Source organism: Ambystoma mexicanum, chromosome 2p, assembly GCF_040938575.1.
Source record: "Ambystoma mexicanum isolate Mex_15411 chromosome 2p, UKY_AmexF1_1, whole genome shotgun sequence".
NCBI classification, from domain to species: Eukaryota; Metazoa; Chordata; class Amphibia; order Caudata; family Ambystomatidae; genus Ambystoma; species Ambystoma mexicanum.
In genome coordinates this window covers 1306984245-1307009131 of record NC_090923.1, presented here as the reverse complement: position 1 = coordinate 1307009131, position 24887 = coordinate 1306984245, and the positions used below count along the sequence as shown (strand labels likewise).

Sequence of the window (24887 nt, the reverse complement as noted above, 5' to 3'; positions counted from 1 at the left end):
CATCAACACATTTCCCTGCACACTCAGCAAAGCCTGATTCATAATGGGCAAAAACAGACTTCATTATAATATGGAGTTTATCTGAATGAAAAGTGTAGTAGCTCAGGCTAAGCAGAATATATGCAGTTTAACTCAATAACGCTGCCACGGACAAGGTGGCCAAACAAGCAGCACATTTCCCTGCGCCCAGTAATTACGAATATCCAGTAGTAGCATAGGGACGATCGCAATTGCCAGCACTCTGCAACTCACTACTGATTGCCCAAATTATTGAACTAAAGGGCTGTGCCCCACAGGAGGAGAAGGACCTGTGACAAAAAAGAGGATGTAAGCAGCCCTCTACAGACGTATTATGGCGGCAGGAAACAACAGGGAAGCCGGTTATGCCACACAAGTTGCTGCTGGTTGCTTTCGACCAGCTGCACGATCCATCTCATGTGTCGAAAACACCATATTGCTGCAGATTTACAAGAGGACTTGGTTGGCTCCAATCTGCAGGAGATATTGACTAACATGGTGATTAATTGTACTACTGATCAATGTAGGAAAATAGTAGAGTATACAACTACCCCTCCCTCTTGTGTGCAGGCCTCGTGGCACCTCTCAGAACAGTGCAGATGTTGGAATCAATATTGCACTGTACAACGCGCACCCTTCTGGGTTAAAAACCGTAATCATTTATTAAACAGTTTCTCATAGGTGTAACTCAAAAAACAAATCCAAAATACATTAATACATAGGAACACTTAAAACAGTGTAGGATTAGTATGAATATGTTCTTATCATCTGGGGAACATATTTAGATAAGGTATACATAGTTCATCTGAATAGGCATGCTTCTGGGAAAGTTCAAAGTCGATACTCTTGTGTTCCAGTTTACTTGATGTAACAAGATGAAGTTTATTGTATACAAGGGGTTCTTCGAAAAGAATTGACCTGCTGGGTGTGAAAAAATGACTTTATTTTATGCTTTGCGATGTTATCTATAAAATGTTGTCGACGCAACGTGTTTCTGCCCTTCTTAAGGTAATCCGCACATCCAGGCGATCTCCTATTCTAATATGCTGGGGCCTTCATCAGGACGGTAAGTTATTTTGTTCATGGAGCTAATTCAATCATCTAACCCTTTCACTTTGAAGTATCTGTAGTGAAACAAGACAAAAATAAAGAGGGGTGAGAGACGTTGCTATATAATGGGTGCACTTACTGGTGTGAAACCTAACTGGAGATATCTACTGACCTGAAGATTATTTCAACACATGGGTAGGTCCATTCCATTCAGGTGGACATCATTCCTAACTGGATCTTTTCGTAGATTCTTGTTGGAGCCTGCAAACAAAGACCGTTATGTCTAATTGCATAGTCTGAAAAATTCTACTATTGTGCATTAAATGCCACTTTCCGAGTTGCTTATTACTAACCTTAAAAAATGTATTCAGGCAGAAGACAAGGGATGTGTGTTGTATTCAGTTTAAATCCTTCTAGCTTCTGACTCTCTTCATGGATACTGTGAAGAGAATGGCATGTTAAAATGCGCTGTGCTCATAAATCCAGTCAACCTATACGTGCATTGGAGGGAGAGCTATTTGTGGATATTCATCACAAAATTTGTGAAAGCATCTTGTTGAACAGGAATATACATTTGGGCCTTTTTGACTATTGTTACTTAACATACAGGTGTCATGATTCCTGCCCCTCATGTCCCCAGCCCTCCAAGATGTCAGGCTGGAGCCAGGCCACGATCACCTACATGGCCCTCAAGAGCCTCTCCATCCCTCCAAAGACCCACTTGGAGTCAGACTTGGCGCTTGTGGCACCAGACTCACTCACTCCCTTAGGATAACATTGGGGATTGGACTTGTAGTGCATTGATGAGGACAAGATGGATGCCCCCACATATTTCGGTTCCCATAACTGCATGTGCGGTCTAGTCTTTTGGGTGTGGTTCAGCCCAGAGACACCTGGGATACCCAGAGACTATTTAAGCCACATCCAGGCTGAGAAACATGCTTTGTGTTTTCTGCACCTGCAGCGTGACTCTCACCGTGTTTGGATCGGTCTCCAGTAGGCCTGCATCTTTCTTCTGCGCTCAGCTCCTGCAAGAACAAGAACACTGTTCGGAACAGCCTTACCTTGCGGTGCTTCTGCCCATCATTCATCACTCCTTCTGTTCTGCGGGCATCTTCGGCGGTGTCATTCCCATCCTGGCACGCCACTTCCTAAGGAAAAGGGAAAAGAACAGAAAAAAGGCATTAGTAAGCATTCTGCAAATCTTCGCTTATTTTAAATACTGTACGAGCTTCAAACGCTTACCTGAATCCCAGCTGCTCTGGGGGAACTCTGTCTCCGGAACTTCTCATCCATCTGCAAGAGGGAAAAGACACTCCAGGTTAGCGTGGAAACATCTAGAGGCGCCGCATACCGCGCTTACCCACCGCATTTGTTCTTCATAACCGGCAGCCACGCTGAAAACATCACAGCACCTAAAAGACACAGAAAAAGAACTCAGTTAAATGCAAATACGAAAGGGGTGCATCGCGCATTGCGCTCTCACTCACCTTCAGCACTACTTATCTCAGCAGTACGCCGCCATCCCCGGATGCCGGCCATGATCTAAGGAAGGAAAGGAACAAAGTTAGAGAACTGTTCAAAAGACTCATTATACTTACCTGTTGGACTCTTGCAGTAAAGTAACTAGGCAGCAACGAGCCCACATCAGTCAATGCGCCCCTGTGCTGAAAGCAGGACGGAGAGCACACTATCCAAGAAAACAAGGTGAGCTGTGGATCAAAGAAGGGTTGGACCCCAGGGAAGAAGGGGTTCAAGCACACAGAGACAATAGGTAGTTAAACTCTACCAATCCTGTTTTTCAGGCCCAGTCTCCAGTCGAATAGCCTCCAGGGAAGGGTTTGAGGTCGTAAGAGGTCAGAACAGGCTGAGTGACGTCCATGTGGATACCAGGTGAGCGTTGCAGAACGTAAAGCCTCACATCAAAATCCACCTGGGCGTCATGGAAACGTCATAAACCGACCAGTTAGCCCACATGTTTGGGCAGTTACGTTCCGAGGTACATGCAGCCAGGCAGGGGACCAACACCCTGAGGAGAGAGCTGATAGTAGCCAAAGAACGCACTGATGATTTAAGCCGGCAACTTCTCCATTCACAAGCAGGGCATGCACCATTGGCATGCACCATTGGCGGGAAGCGTGCCCTCGATGCCAGCGCCATCAGCCAATCCCGTTCAGATAACCCTTCCTGGGGCAGTTCCCTTGGCCCCGCCCAACGATTTACGGGGGATCCCAAGAGGTTTGCAACGTTCATGAACCAGTGCCGCCTGCACTTCCTTTGAATGACCAATCACGGGTCGCTTTTGTGCTATCCTACCTGAGTGGTAGCGCCGCAGACTGGTCTGTACCCTTTGTGGCCCAAGACGATCCTTTGCTGCATGACTTCAGGGGCTTTCAGCAGGAGATGGAAAAGCTGTTCGCCCGTCATACTCATGGGCAGGCATTAGACAACGAACTTCTGTCCCTACGCCAAGGGAATCAAGACCTATTAACATACATAGCCACGTTCAATAGACTCGTAGTTGAAGCAGAATGGCCAGTGGAGAAGAGAACCACGCTATTTCATTGGGGGTCACAGGGGGAGCTCAAGGATGTTCTTGCACAAGTAGTGAACCCCCCGAAAGACTGCTCAGAATTCATTGACTTTGTTATTCAACTGGATCATAGGTTGCAGGACCGAAGAGCAGAACGAACCACACCGGACCCTCGCCCTATGTATGTGCGTTCAAAGGACAATACTGCCCGAACAACGGAAGGTTCAGGAGAACCAATGCAAATCGGGGGGGTCAGATCCCCCTTGACTAAAGCAGAAAGGGATAAAAGGAGACAGCAGCAGTTATGTCTGTACTGTGGAAGGTCAGGTCATTTCCTTAAAGAGTGCCCTGTGAAGCCACAGAGGAGGACGGTAAGGGCCACGGACAAGGAAGACACCATCAAGGAATCGGGGAACTCCCCAGCCCGGCAAGTGTAGGGCTCCACTTGTCGAGCGAAGAAAGTGAACTACAGACCTCCCATTTTGAATCTGTGGTCTTGATCAATCACCAACATCCATCTCAGATGCACGCAGTAAGAGCGTACATAGACAGTGGAGCCGTTGGGAATTACATCGATCAGGATCTTGCGGCAAAGATGGGGCTTCCGTTACACCCTAAATCAACCACCGACACTGTTACCACTTTCGACGGCACGGAAATAGCTTCTGGTCCAGTATCCCAATGCACTGCACCTTTAACCCTCCTGTGCCAGGATGGACACCAAGAATCTATAATTTTCTACCTCATTAAGGCACCACAGTTCCGGTTGATTTTGGGAATGCCATGGTTGGTAGCTCACAATCCTCGAATCGATTGGCGAGCAAAAGAATTGGCCTTTCCCAAGACTTGCGCCCACAGATGTTATCGCCAAGAGAAACAACCAATAGACACCAGAACCTCCATGCTTGTAACTGTGGCAATCGGCACCCTGCCAAGTGAATACCAGGACTTTCAAGATGTCTTTCAGAAAGAACAGGCTAATACCCTGCCACCGCATAGACCATACGATTGCCAAATCGACCTGATACCATGGGGGGGACACCCCCGCAACCCCCAAACTTTTTTTCGTTTTCTTTTTTTTTTTTTTTTTTTTGCCCCTGTCCCCATATATATGGTCACCCATATAATATCGCCACAACCTTTTCCCGGCAATATTATTTACGGCAACCATATATATGGGGATAATATTACCTGATACCGTTACAAGTTGATAGAGGTTACAAGCTGAGTGGCCCAGTTATTTACTCCACACACATCAGTCTCATCTGCAGGCAGCCAGAATGTCCTACGATGGATCTTAATCTCGAGTTGACCTGAACAGCTACATTATTGGCATTAAAAAGTGCAAGGTAGGAGTCAGGAGTCGCATAGGGGAGGCACGTTTGTTAGGCAGAAACCTGTGCAGTTCCCTCTGGGACCACTGCAAAAGATTTAAGACTACAGGTGTTTGGCAGTAAACCCACTTGGTAGCAGTCTGTACCACACAGATTCACTTGGTAGTTGTGGCTGAGCAGTCAGACTTCCCTCAAGAATAGTTAGGCAATATACAGAGTATTCACAATAGGTCAAGAGCACACAATAGAACAAGTAAACACTAACCAGGGCTTGGTGTAAAAGAGATATAATTATTTATTTAAAACCACATCTAGAAAAACACACAGGCACTAATAGTAAACAATTCAGAAACACGGTCACTAAAAGATATACACTCCCTTAAAAGAATGTTAGACAAGTCTTAAGTAAAGCCCCACTTATTTTCAGACAGCGGTGAGCGCTTAACGTAGATGGCACTCTAATAGTTTGTTTTAAAAAGGGAGAGAAAAGCAGAGAACAAATTGAAACATATCCCAACACTTTTATAAGAACATAACAAGAGAGGAAGGCAAAGTAAAACCGTGAATTCAGAGTCAGTAGGCCGGATCCGCTTTAAGAGGATCAAAACAAAATGTGTCCAAGGTCACACGGTTGCAGTGCACAAAAGTCTTGTAATGGTTCAAAAAGGAATTGGATCAAAGAAAGGGACCAGTTAGAGGGTCAAGGCGGCCAGTCCAGTCCAGAAGGTTAAGGAGTTATTATTACATTGTAGCAATCTTTAGAAAGGGAGGCCTGGCGGACACGGTACCTTAAAGTGGTGAGAACACTCCAGCGGAGGCAGTTGTTCCTGGCAGCGGATGCAAGTCGGTGCTTCGTCCGGGGGAAGAGAGGATCTCGTCGTGGAGGAAGACAGGAGTCCGTTGCACTGCCAGGGAAGAAACCAGCCGCAGAGTTTCTCAGGTACAAGGAGCGGTCCGTTGATTCGCGGTTCAGTGGTGAGTGGCTATCCGGCCGCCGGGGTGCTTGGCACAGGAAATTGGACCACAAACCGGGCTGGGGTGCGAAGTAAGAAAGGTAAACTGTTTGTGCCCACCAGTCAGGGGAAGAAGCCTCTCCAGCCGGGAGATCTTCTCTGTCGTCGGGAAGTGGCGAGTCGGTTCCGCAGGGCTCCACCGGTGGTGTCGTCGTGGTAGGTTGGCTCAGCTTCTCCCTCGTCGGATTCTCGGGTCCTGTGGCGACTTCTGAAGTTCCAGTCCCCAAAGCCCTGCTTTTATGCAGCATACCCCATTCACTCAGCCTAGCTGTCAATCAAACATGCTAAGTGGTGAGCCGGCCGGCTCACCACTTGGGCCAATCACACAAGAGTGCGACTTGAGTTACCAAGGTAACTCAGTCCAGGGTGCCTAAACCCCCTCCCACACCCCCTGTGGTACCCAGACTGAGTGGCACCACTTTTGGAGACTTCTGTGGAGAAGCCCGCCAAAAAGTGGAACAAAGGGCTCGACTTGGGTTGGAGTCACAGAAGAGAACACAAACGCCATTTTAGAATCGAGTCTTGGCAAAAAATACCAACCAGATAATTAATATTAATTAAATAAACCGGTGGTATGTTCGAGGCTATGAGAATTAAATAATTAAAGTTGGTAGCCTCGAACAATGGGAAAATCCCAAAGGAAAATATTTGCGGTCGAATATAAAAAGTAGTTTCCACTGCCACCAGCCAAAACTCGATCAGGGGGGACGGAGACGTGCCCCCTCGACTAACAGACCCCGGGGCAATCGAATTGCCCTGACCAGTACGTCCACAATATGATGGTTTGTACTGGTTTCTGTTAATAATTTGGGACTAGTAAACCAATGGTGACTTTACATGCCCTGGGAGACAGTAGTCAGTCCCAGGGTATGGAGTCTATGGTGGGGTGTCACTATGACACCCCTGTGTTACTGCACGGAGGGTGCTGTGTAACACACATAGTAAAAACACGAGACCCTATGGAGTAAAGGACCCCATAGCCCATTAAACACATTACCAGTCAAAGGAATACCATAAATCATGTCCAAGAGTGGGAGAAAAAGAGTCTCACTCTTGGCAGAAGAAGAAAAACAAACTCCAGAAAACCAGCATAGCTGCTGGGGGACTCACTAGGTTAGGAAATTCAGCCTAAGGAGAGAATTCTCCCTAACACTCGCCCCTACAGACTAAGGGACAGGAGGATTTAATCCACTCCTGGATGAATCTCATACCTCTAGTCGATGACATACATCCTAGAGAGACCATCAGCATTTTGGTGGTGACACCTTGACCTATGTTCTATGGTCAAATCAAAGGTTTTCCTTTGTAAACTATATGACCTACAAACCCTTTGAGGAACATCAGTCTTTTTAAAGTTATAGGGGATCTGGTTGACCAGTCCCTCAGAAGTTGTTACAACTTCTGAACCTGTGTTAGGCTTTTTCAAGGGGTCCTTATAAAGGATTCTCTTAGATCTAGAGGGGCTTCCAGAGGTCCTCACCAACTCTCTGTTGGCAGAAGGTTGGGTTTTAGGCCTCTTGGTTGGAGGGGATGGAGATAAGCAAGGTGCATGCTTCTCCTTCCTCTTAGATCTACCTTTACCTACTTTAGGAGTTTCCCCCTTAAGTCTAGGAATTGGGTTGGAGTCTTCTGTGGAAGGTCCAACAGTCTGAAGGTTTTTGGCCTTAGATTTTTCTTTTCTGGTTTTCCACCAGCACTGATAATTACCAGTTCTCTTAAGCCTAGTTAGGGTTCCATTAGGTCTATCCACCTCTTCCTCAGAAGCAGGGGGAGTCACAGACTCTATAACTGGGGGAACAATGATGGAGCTTGGTTGGGGCTCCCATTTCCCTAACATTTTAGCCTGAAATTTGCCTGGGTCAGAGGTCAATTTACCAACATCAGGGCTTGTAGTGGGGGTCTCAGTAGAGGTTCCCACAGGCTTAGAGTGGTTCCTTAAGGTGGCCTCTCTAGCCAATTTGGTTTGGTTCTGGGTGTCCATACTGGGAGGCCTGGGGGTATTGGATACTACTCCTAGAGTTCTTAGATCATTCCCCAACACGACTCTCCCAGGCACCTCAGTCTGAACACTGACAGGAATCAACACTGTCATGTCATTACACTGAATGAGGTCTGGTAGAATTGGAACCATTTGGACAGGGCCTCCAGACATCTTAGTGGGACCTTTGGGTGCCTTAGCAACATCCTCAGGACTGAAAAAGCTTTCATCCACTACTGTTCTGCTGGCCCCAGAGTCTCGCCTGGCAGGGGTATCCTGGCCATTGACAAGAACACTGCCCATATAATAAACTTTAGAGTTTTCTGGTATGGAGTTGTACACACTCCTATTCTGATCACTAACCAGACCCATGGACTCTACTGTTATACTTGCTTGAAGAACCAAAGGTTCTTCAGCAAAGACTTCAAAGTGAGCACTAGCTATTTGGACTTCCTCCTCAGGAGTGAAGGCTAAGGAGACTGTGCTGATCCCTGTAGGTTTACCCTTACACCTGGGATCTCCTTTGATGTGGTCAGTTGCCCCACAGAGATAGCATGTTCCAAATGCTCTCTGGAAGGGTGGCTTGGCCTGACCTCCTTCTGGCTTGTGACCAGAAGGTACACTAGCCTGTTGTGATTTACCCTGGGGCTTACCCAGGTTATTAGCTTCCTGGAATCTAATTCCTTTGAATCAGCCAAGTGCTGTCTGAGCTCAGGAGAGCAGGCATCATAAATTGACTCCAACATAACAAGATTTCTCATTCCCTCATAAGTGTTCACCTTGTTACCCTTAATCCATCCCTCTTAGTTTTTCAAACACTCACTGACCCAGGTAGCCCAAGGGGTACCATCATTCTTTTTGAGGGTCCTAAACCTCTTAAGGTACTGGGAAGGGGTCTTCCCAAATCTTGCTATCAAAGCTAGCTTCACACACTCATCATCCTTCTTATCCACCTCCCCCAACTCCATTACCACATCAGTTGCAACAGGGGGAAGCCTAGAGAAAAACCAGGGAAGTAACTCATTCCCTGTGATGTCCTGGAGCTCATGATTATACTCAAACATTTTCAACCAATCCAACACATCCAATCTAGGTTCATACATACCCACTAATTCTTTAGGCATCCGGGGTCTTTTGGGACTGGAACTCCTAGAAGAACCAGAGGAGAAAGACGCATTTTCCAGAGACAACTTTTTCATTTCTAATTCATGATTAAGCTCTATTTCTCGGAGTCTTAACTCAGCTTGCTTCTGCTTAGCCCAGGCATTCATTCTTCTGAACTCTAGCTCTTGGTTTCTTTCAGATTGAGCAATAAAACGTTTGTACTCTAATTCAAGCTTCATTTTTTCAAGTTCAAAATAAGCAGGGTTACATGTATGACCTGGTATAGGACCAGTAGGTACAGTAGGTAAGGCAGAGAGAGGCTCAGAGTGGCTAACTTCATTAGGTTCACTTTCCTCTTCTGACTCATTCTCAAGACTTTGATTCAGATCAATGCCATCACTGTTTTCTACAATTGCTGGGGGGGTAGATTCCACTGTACCACCCAGACTTTGGTTTTCTAACAATCTTTCTATAAGTTCCATTTTCTTGCCCTTCTCAGAGAGATTCTTATGTCTACTCAATATTTTTAAGCAATCAGCAGTTTTGGCAGACAATGATTCTAGGATATAACTCTCCATAGCAGACATAGTTAGAAAATCAGCTTTTTAGTGCTAAGCTCTGTGGTTAGTTGTCCTAAAGTGTTCAACAAGCACTCTAAAGTGTATACTCAATACAAATCCCACCGCTGTACACCAGTGTTAGGCAGAAACTTGTGCAGTTCCCTCTGGGACCACTGCAAAAGATTTAAGACTACAGGTGTTTGCCAGTAAACCCACTTGGTAGCAGTCTGTACCACACAGATTCACTTGGTAACTGTGGCTGAGAAGTCAGACTTCCCTCGAACACTGTTCGCTATATGACATTGCACAGAACGTGTTGACTAACAGGTAGATCCATATAATCCTGATTTTGCTAGTTTGTTGTTCTATGTTGGTAAATTGTCTGTAACCTGAGCACAGAAAGTGGGGGGAGCTCTTACATCACAATCAGTGTAGAAATAAATGACTACACACAGAAAGCAAAAATGCCACAAAGGGCCCCCTTCACCAGGGAGCCATTATAGAAGTTAATCATAGATGCATTTGCAAAGTCAAACAAGTTCTACAACCCACAGGGATAATTGAGGATGCAGAGTACTCAACCCATCTCAAATCTGAGAGAATCACATCAATGCTTTCCTGGGGAAGAAGGTGGCTGGAGGAGTAAAAAGGGGAGATGAAAGAGGAGTGCAGAGATGCAGTTGTATCCAGCAGAGTGGGGAGTCCTAGGAACCAAAGGGAATTTGTCCCTTCTCCCCAGGGAGGAGCCCCTTCCTGTGAGGCTAGGGAGGTGAGGCTGCTCCACAATACCCTCCCGAGGGGTAGAGGCAAGTGCGACCTCACTGGGAGAGACTCGCCTTTGGGGACAAGAACTCCTGTTCCTGTGAGGAACTTTCTCAGGCCGCACATATTGTGGTCTACTTTAAATGTTTTGATATACCAAATCAGGTGAGTTATCAGGACTGCGAACAAGAAACCACAATAACAGAGTATCAGTACTGGGACGAAGAAACTCATGATAGATATACTCTTATGGAAACAAATCATGTTTCTTTAAATCAGAAGTTCCCATCCACTGAGACGAGTGCGTGGATATAGCTGTACTCAGAACTACAATAAAGAGAGAGAACCACGTCTGCAAGCTACAGGAGGCCCCACGCTGCATCCGTCCTGACAGATAAGGAAATAAGGAAGCCTGCGAGTTCCGAACTCGAACAGCATTACAGAACGGTACACCGGTGTTGTGGTGTACCCAGAACGCGAGAAAGCACAAGGGCAGGAGCCCAATAAGAAGTGGTGGCGAGACCAGGAGAGGATGTTTGTGGTGGCCAAGGGTCCAAACAACTTCACCGATCCACCAACCCGAGAAGCCTATGGGGTGTCCAGTCATGCAAGAGGGAACAGGGTACTGCTACGGAGACACAGGAAAGCACAATGAGAGAGACACCAGGGAGAAGAAGGCATCACCAAGCCGTGAATGGAAAAAGTACCTCCACGGAAGAAGGCTTCTGAAGACGTACTCCAGTCAAAGAAAAAGTAACGGGGAGAATGGGAAGACCGGGTGCACAGTTAACTCGTCCCAGTTGCAAATATAAATTAAATGTGAACCAAAGACGATTCAGATATTGTGATTATAAAGAAAGAACTGTTGAACAAGTGAATTATGAGAGGAGAGAAAATAAGATAAAAATACCCTGGGAAAGGGGGAAGTAATTCGGCACACTATACAAAGTAAATAGCGTGTTGAAGAGCTAACCAGAGATGGCACAGAATCTACTGAAAGTAAGCAATTAGATCACACTGCAAGTAAAGTACAACAAAGTTCAGAGAGCTGCAACCAAGAAAGGAGAATTAATAAGAAACCCCAGAGAAGAATCTCCGAATAGGAGAGAAAACCCAATAACCCAGTTAAGGAACTAAAGAGCTTAATCCAAGAAATCACAAGAGACTATGTGCAGATTATATATTAAAGAGAATCCCAACAACCCAACCAAGGAAGTGAAGAATTCTGGTCCAAGAAGTCAAGAAAGACTGTTGATACTAAAGACTGGTGTTAGAAGTTTCCTAGGAGAAGGGAGTCATTCTCTCTACTTGAGTTAGTTTTTTTCATAGTACTAGGGTCAGCAAGGATAGTTTTGGACAGCGGATATATTCCTTTTGGACATTTCACGACTTACTGACGAGCACCTTAGTTAATAACATAGGTAGGGAACACCCATAGAGTTAGAGAAAGATAGGCATTATCCTTTTATATTAATAAAACACTTGGTATTATGCCCTCAGTGAGTCTGTGTCCTTCTTCTGACTCGCCACAGTATGTTATTAGTGTTCATACACAAAATGTTAATCTCACATGTGTAGGGTGTTAATATAAAAAGTACATTAATTCTGCTTGTGCACTGTCTGCCTCCTATACGTGCATGAAAGCTCACATTAAAGTTAACTTTAACTTTAATGTGCCTTTTTAATACATTTGAGAGATTTCTCCAATTCGTACTGATAAACAATTTCCAAATCCTGAAAATGTACATCAAAGTAAGCCCTGACTTTCCTGTTAGTTTTTAAAAGATGTAAATTGCGCACTTTATGAACTGCAAAAACATACGCCCCTTGGTATAATTTGTATGAAAAATTGACATTTATTGCATCCCTTGAAAAGTAACATCTAAATCAGACCTAACTTTGATGTGAGTTTTCAGATGTAAACTGCATAATGTATGAACTGTGAAAACTTATACTCCTCTTGGTACAGTTTGTATGAAAAGTGTAGCTATATTCCATCACCTTAAAACTTATATCAGTCATATGTGACTTTCCTTTGACGTGGGTTTTTAGGAGATGTTAATTGTATAATGTACAAACCGTAAAACCCATATGCTCTGCGTACATTTTGCGCATGCATCATATATAGATATATTTAAAAGGTCAATATCCCAAAATTGGGCAAATTGATGTTCACATTTTTTTGTTCAGTGCACCAATTCCTGGTGAAATTTAGGCACATGAGATATTAGAGCAAATTATTATTTTTTTGTATGGGACAAAACCCCATGTTAATGGGCTGTTCAAAACACAAAGTAAACATTTTTTAAACTATGAAGCCATTAATGTCCAATTCAGAAATTTTGCATTCACAGGTGGCTGCCTCGAAATATTATGATTTATTTCATTGGAGGGTTTGAAAGTTATTGAGAAAAGGTATTTTCTGAAACGTCATAGAGACTTCATCTTAAACTTAACCCACAGGTGGAGCAAGCATAGCATGTGGATGTGATCTCCTGGAGCTCCCGCGGCTGCCCGCAAACATCCTGATAAAACTGCAGCAAAATCGCATCAATTCGAGTGCAGATTGACTGGGAGATGAGTAGAATGCCTGGTGACCCCCTTGTTGCACTCTGAGAACTGAAGTCGGACTACAGAGGCAACGTTTCGGATTTAGTCACCCCGAAATGCTGGGCGTAAATACGCGTTTCTAAGATGGTCTCCGGCAGGCTCTGCAAGTAACTGATCCTTCTGGGGCAAATAAGGCACATGCCAGCAGCCTTAGTGGTGATGTGCTGAGGCGCCGGGAGATCCTACGGGGGAGCTCTGTCCCCACCGCAGTAGTGAGGTCAGTAGAGCTGATTGAGCTGGCGCTTGATGAGGCGGCTGGGAAGTGGCCCCATCAGGTGAAGAGGGCTGCCTCCTATGATGCTGCAGGCAGTCGCGGCGGAATAGAGCTGCAGTTGCGTAGGCCGGAGACAGGGACACCAGAGTGTGCACTGGGGGCCTGATGGAGCAAGGACACTACAGCAACTGAGAATGCGGGCAAGGTATGGTGTGAGCTCGTCGGAAGGGAAGCGGGAAACAGACGCCAGAGAATCTGCTTTGGGGAGTTGAGCCCAGGTAGGAGGAAACAAGGCGGTGTCGAGAGAGAGAAGAGGCAGGTGAGTAGGTGGGGGCCCTTTGCCTGACTACCCAGACACAGAGGCAGTGGAGCATGAGGTGTGGGAGCCCTCAGCATTGCAGGGGTGCTGCTGACTTCCGGATGGGCTCTGAGAGCGCAATACACTAGCAAGGCCCCCCAGGGACTGAATCAGGACAGCTGCAGAGGGCAGCTGAAGTGCAGGAGGTGGTGAAACTGAGAAGGAGCCAGGCCCATTGGTGTGAAGAGTGGGGGACAGTGAAGCTACCCATAGTCTACGTCTGGCAGTGAGACAGCAATGCTTGCCCTTTGTTGCGCACCCAACGAGTAGCAGCAATACCGGGAACAAGGACAAGACACACTGGTGGCCCGCTGGAGATCCTAAGAAGTAGGAAGCAATCCCGTATTGGGCCTAGAGTGGAGCCAGCTCAGAAAAGACAGAAGTCTGGAAGTAGAGGCGGTGGGTCGCCCACTGGTGGTATTAAGGAGGTCAGCGAATCGATTGGTTTGGCAGTGATCTGGGAAAGGAGGCCAGGCGAGGAGGTGGGTGAGTCCCCTACCAGTAGCCTGAACTGACAGTTTTCTCCAGAAGGGATGGTGCTTTGGCAGAGACCAGAGCCAGAAAGAATATAGTGAAGGGTCAGCAAAAGATTGAGAAGTATACGGACCCCAAACATAAACAACCAAGGTCGGACATAATGCCACAGGGGTGGGAGAGGACACCCAAAGAGAGTCCTGGAGGGGTCACTTTGGACACACTGATGGAGGCCATCCTGGCAACGAGATCCTCATTGGAGGGGAGCATTAAAGAGGTGGGAGTAGAAGTGTCCCTGTTGCGGGCAAACTTCTGCAAAGTGTGCAAGAGGGTAACAGAGGTAGAACAGAGAGTATGCACGGTGGAGGTTGACCCGTAGGGCCTTAAATATCAGGTGGCAGACAAGTAGGAGCGACTCAGACCCTGGAATCTAGAGCGCAGTATGCGGAGGGCCGCTCCTGACGGTGCAATATATGCCTGGTGGGCATACCAAAGAAAGTGGAAGGACCCATTGTGGAGTTGTTTGTGGAGGGATTGATTCTGGGGAAGCTGCAATTGAGGGGGCACTCAAAGCTCTTTACACTGGGACAGGCGCAGATGGTGCCTGGCAGGGTCCCTCCTCCAAGTGGGCCTCCATGAGTAATAGCGGCAAAGATTCTCAAGTTCAGGGGCAGGGACACTATCCTGCAGGAGTCCCGCAAGGTCAGCTATTATGAGGTGGGCAACTCGAAGATACGTATGGGGGTGATTGCCTGAGGATCGGGACATGGAATGTTCGAGGGTTGGGAAAATGGCTTGAGTGTCAGCGAGTGGGGTTATTCCTAAGCAGGCTTGGGTCCAATTACCTCTGCTTCAAGAAACTCACATGGTCCAGAAAGATCTGGAAGTTCTTCGGAGGCAGTCGGGTGGGGCAGTAGTGGGAACGTCCTACGCCAGGGGGGTCTTAATCTGGGTTGCAGCAGGCGTACCCTTTAAGGTGGATAATGTCTTGACGGATGAGGTCAGGAGGACGGTGGTGCTTACAGGAACACCTGAGGGGAGGAATATGTGTGGTGAACTCATATGCGCTGAATATATATGACAAAGATTACTTCCCCGCTGTGCTGGACTTGATGGGGGAGCATAGGGAGGGGTTATTTGTATGGGGGTAGACTAGCGAGGGAGGATCATCTGAGTGGATGGTCCTTGGGAATTAGGGAGAGGGTGCCAGACGGTGAGACACAGTATCCCCCCTTTCCTGACAGTGACTTACCCTACCCTCCCTGAGCCTTTGTAGGATATTCCTGTCCATATCCTAATTTTCCCCCCTGAAAATGCTCTAAGTACTGAGAAGAAGAAGATGCCTCAAAGAGTAATGCAGAATACCTATAGGAAACACCACTATAGTACTGGGATGAAGAAGAGGGATACTGAAGACTACAGAGCTGAAGGTCAGGCATACCCCAATAATTGGTCTAATTGGAATCAGGCAAACCAGGCAAGTGAATCACACATGAAACCCCTTGATGGAATCCAGGTGTATATAAGGTGGAGTACCAGCAAACTTAGAGAGAGAGCTGCCTTGGAAGAGCGAGGGCGAGCAGCAAGAAGGCCAGCACAACTTTCAAGAAGCCAAAGCAGAACAAGACGCTGAGACGCTGAAGGACAGCACAGTAAAGCAGAGTGTAATTCCGTGTTGGAGCCGGGGAAGGCAAGAGAAGGGAGCCATGGAACGTATCAGTCCCTTTATTGTGGCCAAGCAGTGCTAGTTCTCCTGAATGGAAGTAACAGTCGAGGAGTGTCTGAGGGTCAGGCAGTGAGACGCTGACCTCAAATACAAGAAACAGGCTTAACAAGGAAGCTAAAGAAAAGAACGCTGCTACCCAGTGCGCGTATGAAAGTCTATGTGTCAAAGAGTATCATTGTATCGGAGTGGTCACGTTATCGAAAGCCTCCGATCTAAGCAGTAAGAATGAACTGAAACAAATTAAATGTTAGAAATGTATTTTTATATCAGAGTGAAGAAGCGATACGTGTTCAAAAGTCTCTGGTCAATCAAAGGCACTAAGAAAGTGATATGAAATGGTAATGCTAAAGAAAAGAGAATGAAAGCCCTGAATGTGCAGGTGAGGGGAGCTTTTGACGTGTCAGCAAAATACTGCTCAAACAAAATACTGCTCAAACAAAAGTACGCTGAATAAGTGGAAGTGAGTGCTGTAAATGAAAGCTAATAAAGTGGAATTTGGAAAAGAGAACCGAGGAAGTGCCAAGAAACAGAAACCATTAACCCATTAACTGCCATGGGTTTCCCCCCCAGTGCCAAGGCCTTTTTTGGTGATTTCAGTATGTCGCCATTCAATCCCTTGTAACTTTTTTGTTACATGAGCTATCTCAGCCAAATTTGGCCCCTTTTTGTCCCACATGTAGGCGGTCATAACGCCACCAAGGAATCCTACTTTGATGTAGTGGGGTGAGATAAAATAACCAAAATGGGAGAACATTTAGTTTTCTTTTTAGAAAATGCCAATACAATGATGTACAAAGAAGCCTGTGGTTTTTTCCCTAGGAACAAATGGTTTGCTGTGCTGAATTCGCCATTTTCCAAGTTTTCAGGAACAGGTTGAGTGGAAACCAAACACATATTTTGATTTGGTTACCAGCCGTTTTGTGAGAGGTGAGAGGTAGGCGATTTTGGCCTTTTCTTCCAATAGGACATGCGTGGACGGAATGGAAGAGGGGAGGGTAGGAAAGCTGAATGGGAAGATAGAAAGGCATACATTTCTGAAAGGTAGACAAAATTCAAATTTTAGGAATGGGTGATTTGCGCAGGTCATGCAACAACTATGTAGGGAAGAATTCCATAGTTTGAGGGAAAGAATCAGGAAAATGACAGAAAAAAGGTATGTGGTGGACATGGTTGGCTCGGTAAGGCAATGGCTGCTGTGAACTTTGAGAAAAACTATGCTCCGCTACATTCCCCCGACTGTTCCAGTTAGGAAATCACACATTTTTCAAAATGTTTTACAAAACAGGCAATACCACAAGCCAGAAACTGAGCCATGGTACACAGAATTTTTATGCTTACGGCCTAAACAGACATACTTAGCATGTGTAAATAAGGAAAACAAATGTGGTGAGGAAGGATAAGCATACATTTTTTGAAAGAGCACAGATAGACCTTTTGAAGGGTAGGTGACTTGTGCAGGTTACAAAAGTGTATAGTGCCTAAAGCAGCGACTAAATGCAGGTCACATTTGGCAAATGAAAGGGTTGTGTGACAAAGTGGAGCAGCAAATAGGTCGAAACGTTATGAAAACCACGCAAACACAACAAATATCATACCTTCCCACGTTCCCACAGGTGTCCCGATGAAATCGGTACCTCACGTGTGCGTGCATCTACCTGGGCGCATAGGGAAAAGGGTAAACCACTGGTAATCCCAAGACTTTCGGCAAAGCAGATTCTGAGGAATTTTGCTCTTGTGGACAACCTACAGATTTGGGCCTGGGGTTTTGCAGCCACCAACAAAAACAGGGAACCCCATGCATTTCGGAGAAGAGGACACCCGTGGGAATCCAGAGAGGTGTGTCTTGCGCGAAATCGCCCCAGAATTACCCACAATCCCTAGCAAAGTCTGAAATTTGGCAAAAACCCCCACAATTATCAGACATTTCACGCTGCCCATCCACCGAAACACACCTCCTACGTTCCCGCGTTCCCACAGGTGTCCCGACGAAAATGGTACCTCACATGTGTGGTTGCACCTACTGGGGCGCAAAGGGAAAAGGCTAAACCACTGCTATTTCCCCCAAAGGGTTTGGGGAGCCAACCTACAGATTTGGACCTGGGGTGTCTCAGCCACCAAGGAAAACAGGGAGCCCCATGCATTTCCGAAAAGAAGACACCCGTGGGAATCCTCCACAGATGGCTGACTTGCGCGAATCACCCCAGAGTTTATTTCCCACAAGCCCTGGCAAAGACCCACATGGGAGATGGGTGCCCAAGGCCAGGGACATTACGCCTGACTTTCCTGGCGCTCTGGCTGGCCTGTGTTAGAGCTTTTCCCTCCGGGAAAGGACAGGGAGTGTCCTGGGATTCCCTGGAACCAACGCTGGGCTTGGGGACATTCAACCCACATGGGAGTCAGCCGCCCAAGGCCAGGGATATGACCCCCTACTACCCTGGAGCTCTGGCTGGGTTGCGTTACAGCTTCTCCCTCTGGGAAAGGACAGGGACCCTGCCTGGGCTCCCTGGGCCTGCTGCTTGGCTTAGGGACGATCAAACCACATGGGATACAGCCGCCCAGGGCCAGGGACATCACCCCCGACCATCCTGGAGCGCTGGCTGGGCTCCGTTACTTCTGGGGAGGGAAGGGGACCCTGCCGGGGCTCCCTGGAGTTGCCGCTGTGCTTGAGGACGGTACATCCACATGGTAAATGGATGTCCAAAGTCAGGGACATCACCTCTAACCGTCCTGGAGTTCTGGCTGACCTGGGGGCAGATGGGATCCCCCAGGGCGGGCAAAGAAAAAGTAATAAGAAAATTAAATTAAAAAAGGGTGTTTTGGGTGGGGTTGGGGAGGCCACTAGACCACCCAGAATTTTTTTACAATGAAAGGGGGGTCGTAAATTGATGGGGGGGCACCTCCTGTAGCCCCCTCTTGGGGCTGCTTACATAGTAAGCAGCACCCCCCCCCCCCCACCAAGTCACAAACAGATCCCTGGTGGTCTAGTGGCATTGCTGGGCATGGATCAAGCGCTCTGAACCTGATCCGCGCCCAGCAGTGCTTCAAGAGTCTCCCCTTTCCAGCGACACCTCCCTCGATCTGAACGGCACAATAGTGCCTCAGATCGAGGGAGAAAACGAAGAAAACGTATCTTCTGTTTTCAGTGCGGCAACCGAAATGGCTGCCTCAGTGAAAATTACTTTGTTTTACGTCAGCAGGCATTAGGTGTGCTGACATAAAACTGAAGGAAATCCAACCCCCGGGCCGAGAGGAGGAACCTCCTCCTCACATAGCCCTGGGGTTGGATTTCACTTTTGTGCGATCCCTGCTCTGCAGGGATCGCACAAAAGGAAGTGCCAAAAAGGACGAGTTATCTCGTCCTTGGCAACAGAAACGTAATGCCAAGGACTAGATAGCTCGTCCTTGGTACTTAAGAGGTTAATCTATGAACTTGTAAGCTTCTGAGTTGGTAGTGAACTGCCAAACCAATCTAAGTCAAGGTGGCACAAAGCTGGGACAAGGGTAACTGGTTGCGTGACGGATTGTGCGGCCTGTCAATTGCGCCTAGACCAGGAAGCCCTAACAAATCCAGGAGAATTGTGAAAGCAACCCTGACATAAAATGAAGCTGAACATTGTGAGGTTATTCTGTAGAGCTTTGGGAAAGGAACCCTGAGCTCCTTTCGAACATTGTTTTGTGAACCAGTCCTTGAAGCTTGGGGAAGGGAAGCCTGGGCTCTTTTGGAACATTGTCTTGTGAACCAGTGCTTGAAGCTTGGGGAAGGGAACCCTGAGCTCCTTTGAAACATTGTTTTGTGAAGCAGTACTTTAAGCTTGGGGAAGGAAACCCTTAGCTCCTTCTGAACTTTGTATACCGAAACCAAGTGTGCTTGAAACTTGGGAAAGAGAAACTCAAGTCCTAAAGGAACAGTGTAAGCTTATAATTGTTGTAACTGTATCCTGAACTATAGACTACTCCAGACTTTATTTTGAACACTATTTTAGTTAGTATAAACCTGCAATACATTTCTGTATCGGACGTGAGGGCAAGCATAGGTTTTGACACAGACCCTTGATTTGGACTTACGGAGATAAACTTTCCTTAGTTTCTTTAGGTTAGGAAATGCCCACCATAGCTATAGGGCAAGTTAGGCATTGCACCCATCCTGATACCTAATAAAGATTCTATTGTTGAAGTCACAATCTGCTGTCTATGTCATCTATTGATACCATGCCTGTCTCACAGGGGACAGAGGACTTTCACTCCTTGGATGGAACGGAATACTTTAGGCGAACACTGTCTGACCATTCCCCCCTTTTGGCATAGCTGCAAGAAGTGCAGCAACAATCCCTCAGGCGGCTGGGGCGCCTACAGGCTGCTGCCCTATAGGGCGCGGCATTCAAGGGGATGCTGCAGGAGGAGATGCGGTTCTTCAAGGTTAATGAGGGGTCGCTATAGACAGCGGGGGCCCTGTCTGAGGGATTCAAAACCACTGTCAGGGGGATCTGCATATCTAATGTAAATGGGATCAGATGGGAGTTACAGGACGCACTGAGAAAGATTGAAGGGGAAGTGGCAGATCTGGAAAGGGACTGGGAAGTAGATCAGGAGACAGGGGAAGCATTGGCTTGGGCACTAGCCTCTCATCACAAGATACAGACTTTAAAAGATACTGATTTATACACTGAAATGTTTTAGTGGAGGTGCTGCAAGTCCATCATTAGCATGTTGTAGTGTATTGCTGTAGAGGTGCTTAACCCCTTCAGTGAGAAATATTACAGGCTAATGTTTTTTTTACCTATGTTGATAGCAATTTAGAGAGCTAAATTGATGTAATAATTCAACTTACATTTCTATTTTTGTTAAGGGATCATCTTGGCTGCATGTTGGCACGGATCAGCCATTCATCTCTGTGTCGATTGGCGCATATTGCCAGGTTTGGGCCATTGCCAAAGATGGATCAGCATTCTACAGAGGCTCAGTTTCTCTGACACAACCAGCAGGTAAGCACTGAATAGCTCAACCGTGCAACTTCTCTGGATGGGCCCATTGATTGGAGAAAGAGTGTGATCCATACGTTTTACTTATTGTTCTTACAGAATGAATGAAGCACATAAAACTGCCTTTATATAAAGTCATGCACAGTCTTCAGGATAATCTGCAAATTAACAGACAAAACAGCACATTCGTAGTGGAAAGGTTTCTTAGAGACATGCTTCGAACAATGCACAGCTTGGGTCAATTAAAAGTCATGTTGATAGAAATATGTTGTGTACTTGGCTTCTCATTGGCAAACCTGCTCTGCAGAAATGCCTGAATAGGTCCAACACCTATTATGTAACATGTATTAATAATTCCATACAGGAGCACAAGATGTCCTATAAATAATGTTTTGCTGCATCCAGAGCAAGGAAAGGTTTGCTTTAAGTCATCCACGTCAGCAAAAGCCCAGAATCTCCAGACAGAGATAAAGCAACTAGAAACCACAAAGGTGTACTGTCAAAAAGAGAAGATGGGAAGGGAGCTTCTGAAAATATCAAATGAAAAAATGTCTGTTGTAAAATGTGTAATTTGCCTTATTTAGTACTTGAGGCACCGATTTTGAGGAAGAAAAGAACTGTAATTGGTTATTGGGCCCTCGAATGAGATTGTTGTACAAGAAAAGGTGATTTGGGCAATCGAAAGGTGGACAAGAGGGGTAACATGCCATCTTAATGAAACTAACCAAGAATTTGGCGCCTTTAGTGAGAATCTACGTAATCCAGACAAACGAACCAGCCAGAGCAATAAGGGTGCTTTCGTCCATGAAGTGACACAGCCTAAATTGATGCAGGAGGAAATGGACTAACTGGAATAATAGCTGATGGGTGAAGGAGCTGATGATGGATGCAAACATTCCACTGGAGTTCAACAAGATCATATTGGAATGTGTATTTGTACTTGTGCAGGCTATGTACAAGTCTTCATTACGGGAGGGAGTACTAACTGCATCTGTATCTCTGTATCTCGTGCCAACATCTCAGTGCCCCTGAAAAAGGGCTGACCAGAGACATTGCTTGGTAGCTACATGCCGATTAGCCTTATCCAAATGCAAGATACTGGCGAAGACTGTGACGAGAAGCATGGAGGAGATATTACAGAGGTTTGTGAATCTGAACCTGGTGAGCTTCATTTAAAACCTGAAATGTGGCAGTGAATATGAGAATGCTAATACTTGCCTTGAGAGAAGGAAGGCGAAGGCCCCCTAGATGTCCCACTGGCAGAGTTGTTTTAGACAAGGAGAAAGCCTTCGCCCGCAATGAGTGGACATTCCTCTTTAGAATTCTGGAAGTGATGGGGTTTTGAGAAGACTCCTTGGGCATGGGGTGAGGTTGCTATGTGGCAGACCGATGGTCTCTGTGGTCACAAATGAAACAGACATGCTCCTAGGCCTTTACTCTGAAGCGAAGAATGAGTCGGGTTGCCCTCTATTACTGCTACCTTCATGCTTGCAATCAAACCAGTTGGGAACTGGATAAAAGAAGATTAACAAATCAGAGTTGTGATCTACAGGGAAGTAGATCAAAAGCTGTGTCTTTATGCTGTCAACTTGATGTTGGTGCTACACAATCTGGAGGACACACTCCCAACTTTGATGAGGAAAATCAACCAATTTTGAGAGTTGTCAGTTTATATAATGAACCGGTTCAAATCAGAATCAATGCCAATCCCACTGACCTGCCTAAGGAGGGGTATCATGCAATATGGTTTCAGTTGTAGTGCATGTTAGGAAAGATTTTCTTTTTGCTGCTTTCTTCCCTTAGACTTCTATGGGAGACACTTTCTTTTTTTCTTTATTTAGGCTCCTGTCCTGACCTTTTGGAGGTAAGTAAAGCTTTGTGCTTTACCTCACTTATCTTTTGCTCATTCTTATTTCGAAACTGATTAGTTCATAAGCTATCAGTACTGGGAGACAATGGGCCTCATTACGAGTTTGGCTGTATTCCCGCGCTAAATCCGCTGAAATACTACGAATCGGAATTACCATCACTTGGTCCACGGATTACAACCGTTAGTAGGGTGGTGTAAATCCCAATATTTTTGGTGTCCGTAGCACTCATTGGGATTTCGGCTGGATTAACCAGAGGGGATTCCGCTGTGGTAATTCCACGGGTTTTTGGCAATATGTAGGAAATTTTACCTCCAAGTTGGAGGTAAACCTACCTCTCTACCCTTAAACTTGTAGTTCGGCAGTACGGTAATTCAGCGGTAACAGAATTACTGCTGCATTACCCCCATTTATACTGCACCACCATCATCGTAATTAAACCCTCTGTCTCTCTTTGTGAATTTCACCTTAACGTGAAGTGTTGTTAGGATACTTTGTATCCTTCTAACTTTTTTCTGTAATGGCTTTATGGGTACTTTTACAATGTACCTAGGATGACCTTGTGGCAGTGGATATTTTTCTACCATGTTTTATACGTTGTACTCCAGCACTTTTGCATTTACTGCAAAGGGCTAATAAAAGCAGCTAGTACCCTAAAATGGCCATACTAGGTCATATTACAAGGTTGTACTACAAGGTTTTTGCTTGTCCTTTGTCTTGTGGCCATATTCTTCTTTGACGTTCTTCCTGCCTTCTCAGGTCAGGAAATGCAATTTATGGAAAACATTTTCTTGGGGAAAGCTGTTGCTTTTGCAGGCTAAGGGGCAGTTTTTATGTGACCCCGGTTGTGTGGGCAGGGACTGTTTGGTATCATTACCCATCCAGGTGCCTGAATGTCTATTGCTGGGCAGATGTGGTGGCCCGTGGCTATCCATGATTGGATAGCGATTGCCTGTTTGAATGGTACAGATCCTTAGCATTGGTGGACCTGGTCAAGCTTCCGGTCCATATATTGGGTAAAAGGAGGACTCCCGCAGCAATTCTTCAGTTCACCATTGGAGCCAAGTTCTCTAAGAAGAACAGCCCTTTGACCTGAGGACGACCCTGCAGCTGACCACCACCAACTCCAGTGAAGTCCTGGTCTCTGCTCCTGCTCCTCTGTCTGATCTCAAGAAGACCCTCGGTGCTTTGACCCCTGAACTGGTGGGAACAACATGTTTGGAACCTTGATCAATGATCCATGCCTTCTGAGTCTTTCGAAAATGTCCCTGGAACAACTGATGGACTGGCCAGCTCTCTCCTGGACTACCTCGCTGCAGTCACCTTGTACAACAAGGTGCCAGCTCCAGCATTTTCTAGCCTTCTTGCATCAACGGATGCCGTGCAGTAAGTGATCCTTTATTCGTCCCTGGAAGATCACCTTTCGCCACCTGACCATGGTGACTCTCATTGCTATCCGTGTTTTTCGCATCCTAGCGGTGTCCTGAGGCCTTTTGCTCCACAAAAGTGTTTATCTTTTCTTTTTTTGGGTGTTCTGCTACAAGGTGTCTGGAGCCGATTCCCAAGCACAGCAACTGACCAAAACTAAATCCCTGCGTCTGAAAGTGATGTCTATACCCGCAATACTGGGCCTTCCACAACTGGACCCATCACAGAAGACTGTGTTCCCAACAGATTGCGGAACCTCAGCAGTATTCTCTGGAGAAATTAGAGTAAGGGGGATAAGTTCATATACCTGTTCCTTTCCAAGTCTTGTTCCTAAATTACTCTTCCCTGACTTTGATCCGTGGAGACCTGGTTAAGGATCCCCCACTAGGCATATCATAGTAACTAGGATTGAGTTAGTTTACTTACCTGAACTTTGCTTACCTCTTTGAATTTATAATCAAAACTACTGGTATTGCCCAAATCTTTGAGTAAATCTACCTGTGAAGTATAGCTTTAAACTGGTGACTTTTAGGGCACAAGGCCCCATACCATCTTAGGTTTGGACTCAGTAAGTGTTAGGGGAACTATTCTGTGCTTATTCTAAGTTGCTTTACTGAATTTTGTGTTTCACCGGTTATTGAAGTATATGCTTTCTTTCAACTAATTGTGTATATAAATATATGTTTTATAGTAAGTGTGTGAGGTTTTACTTGCTTAGTGTGCATTTTTAAAGGCCAAATAAATAATTATATATTTTTGTACTTACCTGTCTAACATGAATTATTGGTGGTGTTCTGTGTGGACCATTGTACCCCTAGACCATTCTCACTGCTCTCCTGAAACTAAGCCTTGCTGCTCTGCGACCTTACCTTGACTTG

The 24887-nt window shown here is 46.1% G+C and overlaps 1 protein-coding gene across 1 annotated transcript in view; it reads left to right on the top strand.

The window, feature by feature from the left end:
• Positions 1-24887, top strand: part of TECPR1 (tectonin beta-propeller repeat containing 1) — a 1334260-nt gene that overhangs the window by 998502 nt on the left and 310871 nt on the right. Inside the window, exon 21 of the mRNA XM_069645650.1 lies at positions 20581-20716. Within this exon, the coding sequence (XP_069501751.1) occupies positions 20581-20716 (136 nt within the window). The remainder of the gene's footprint in view (positions 1-20580; positions 20717-24887) is intronic.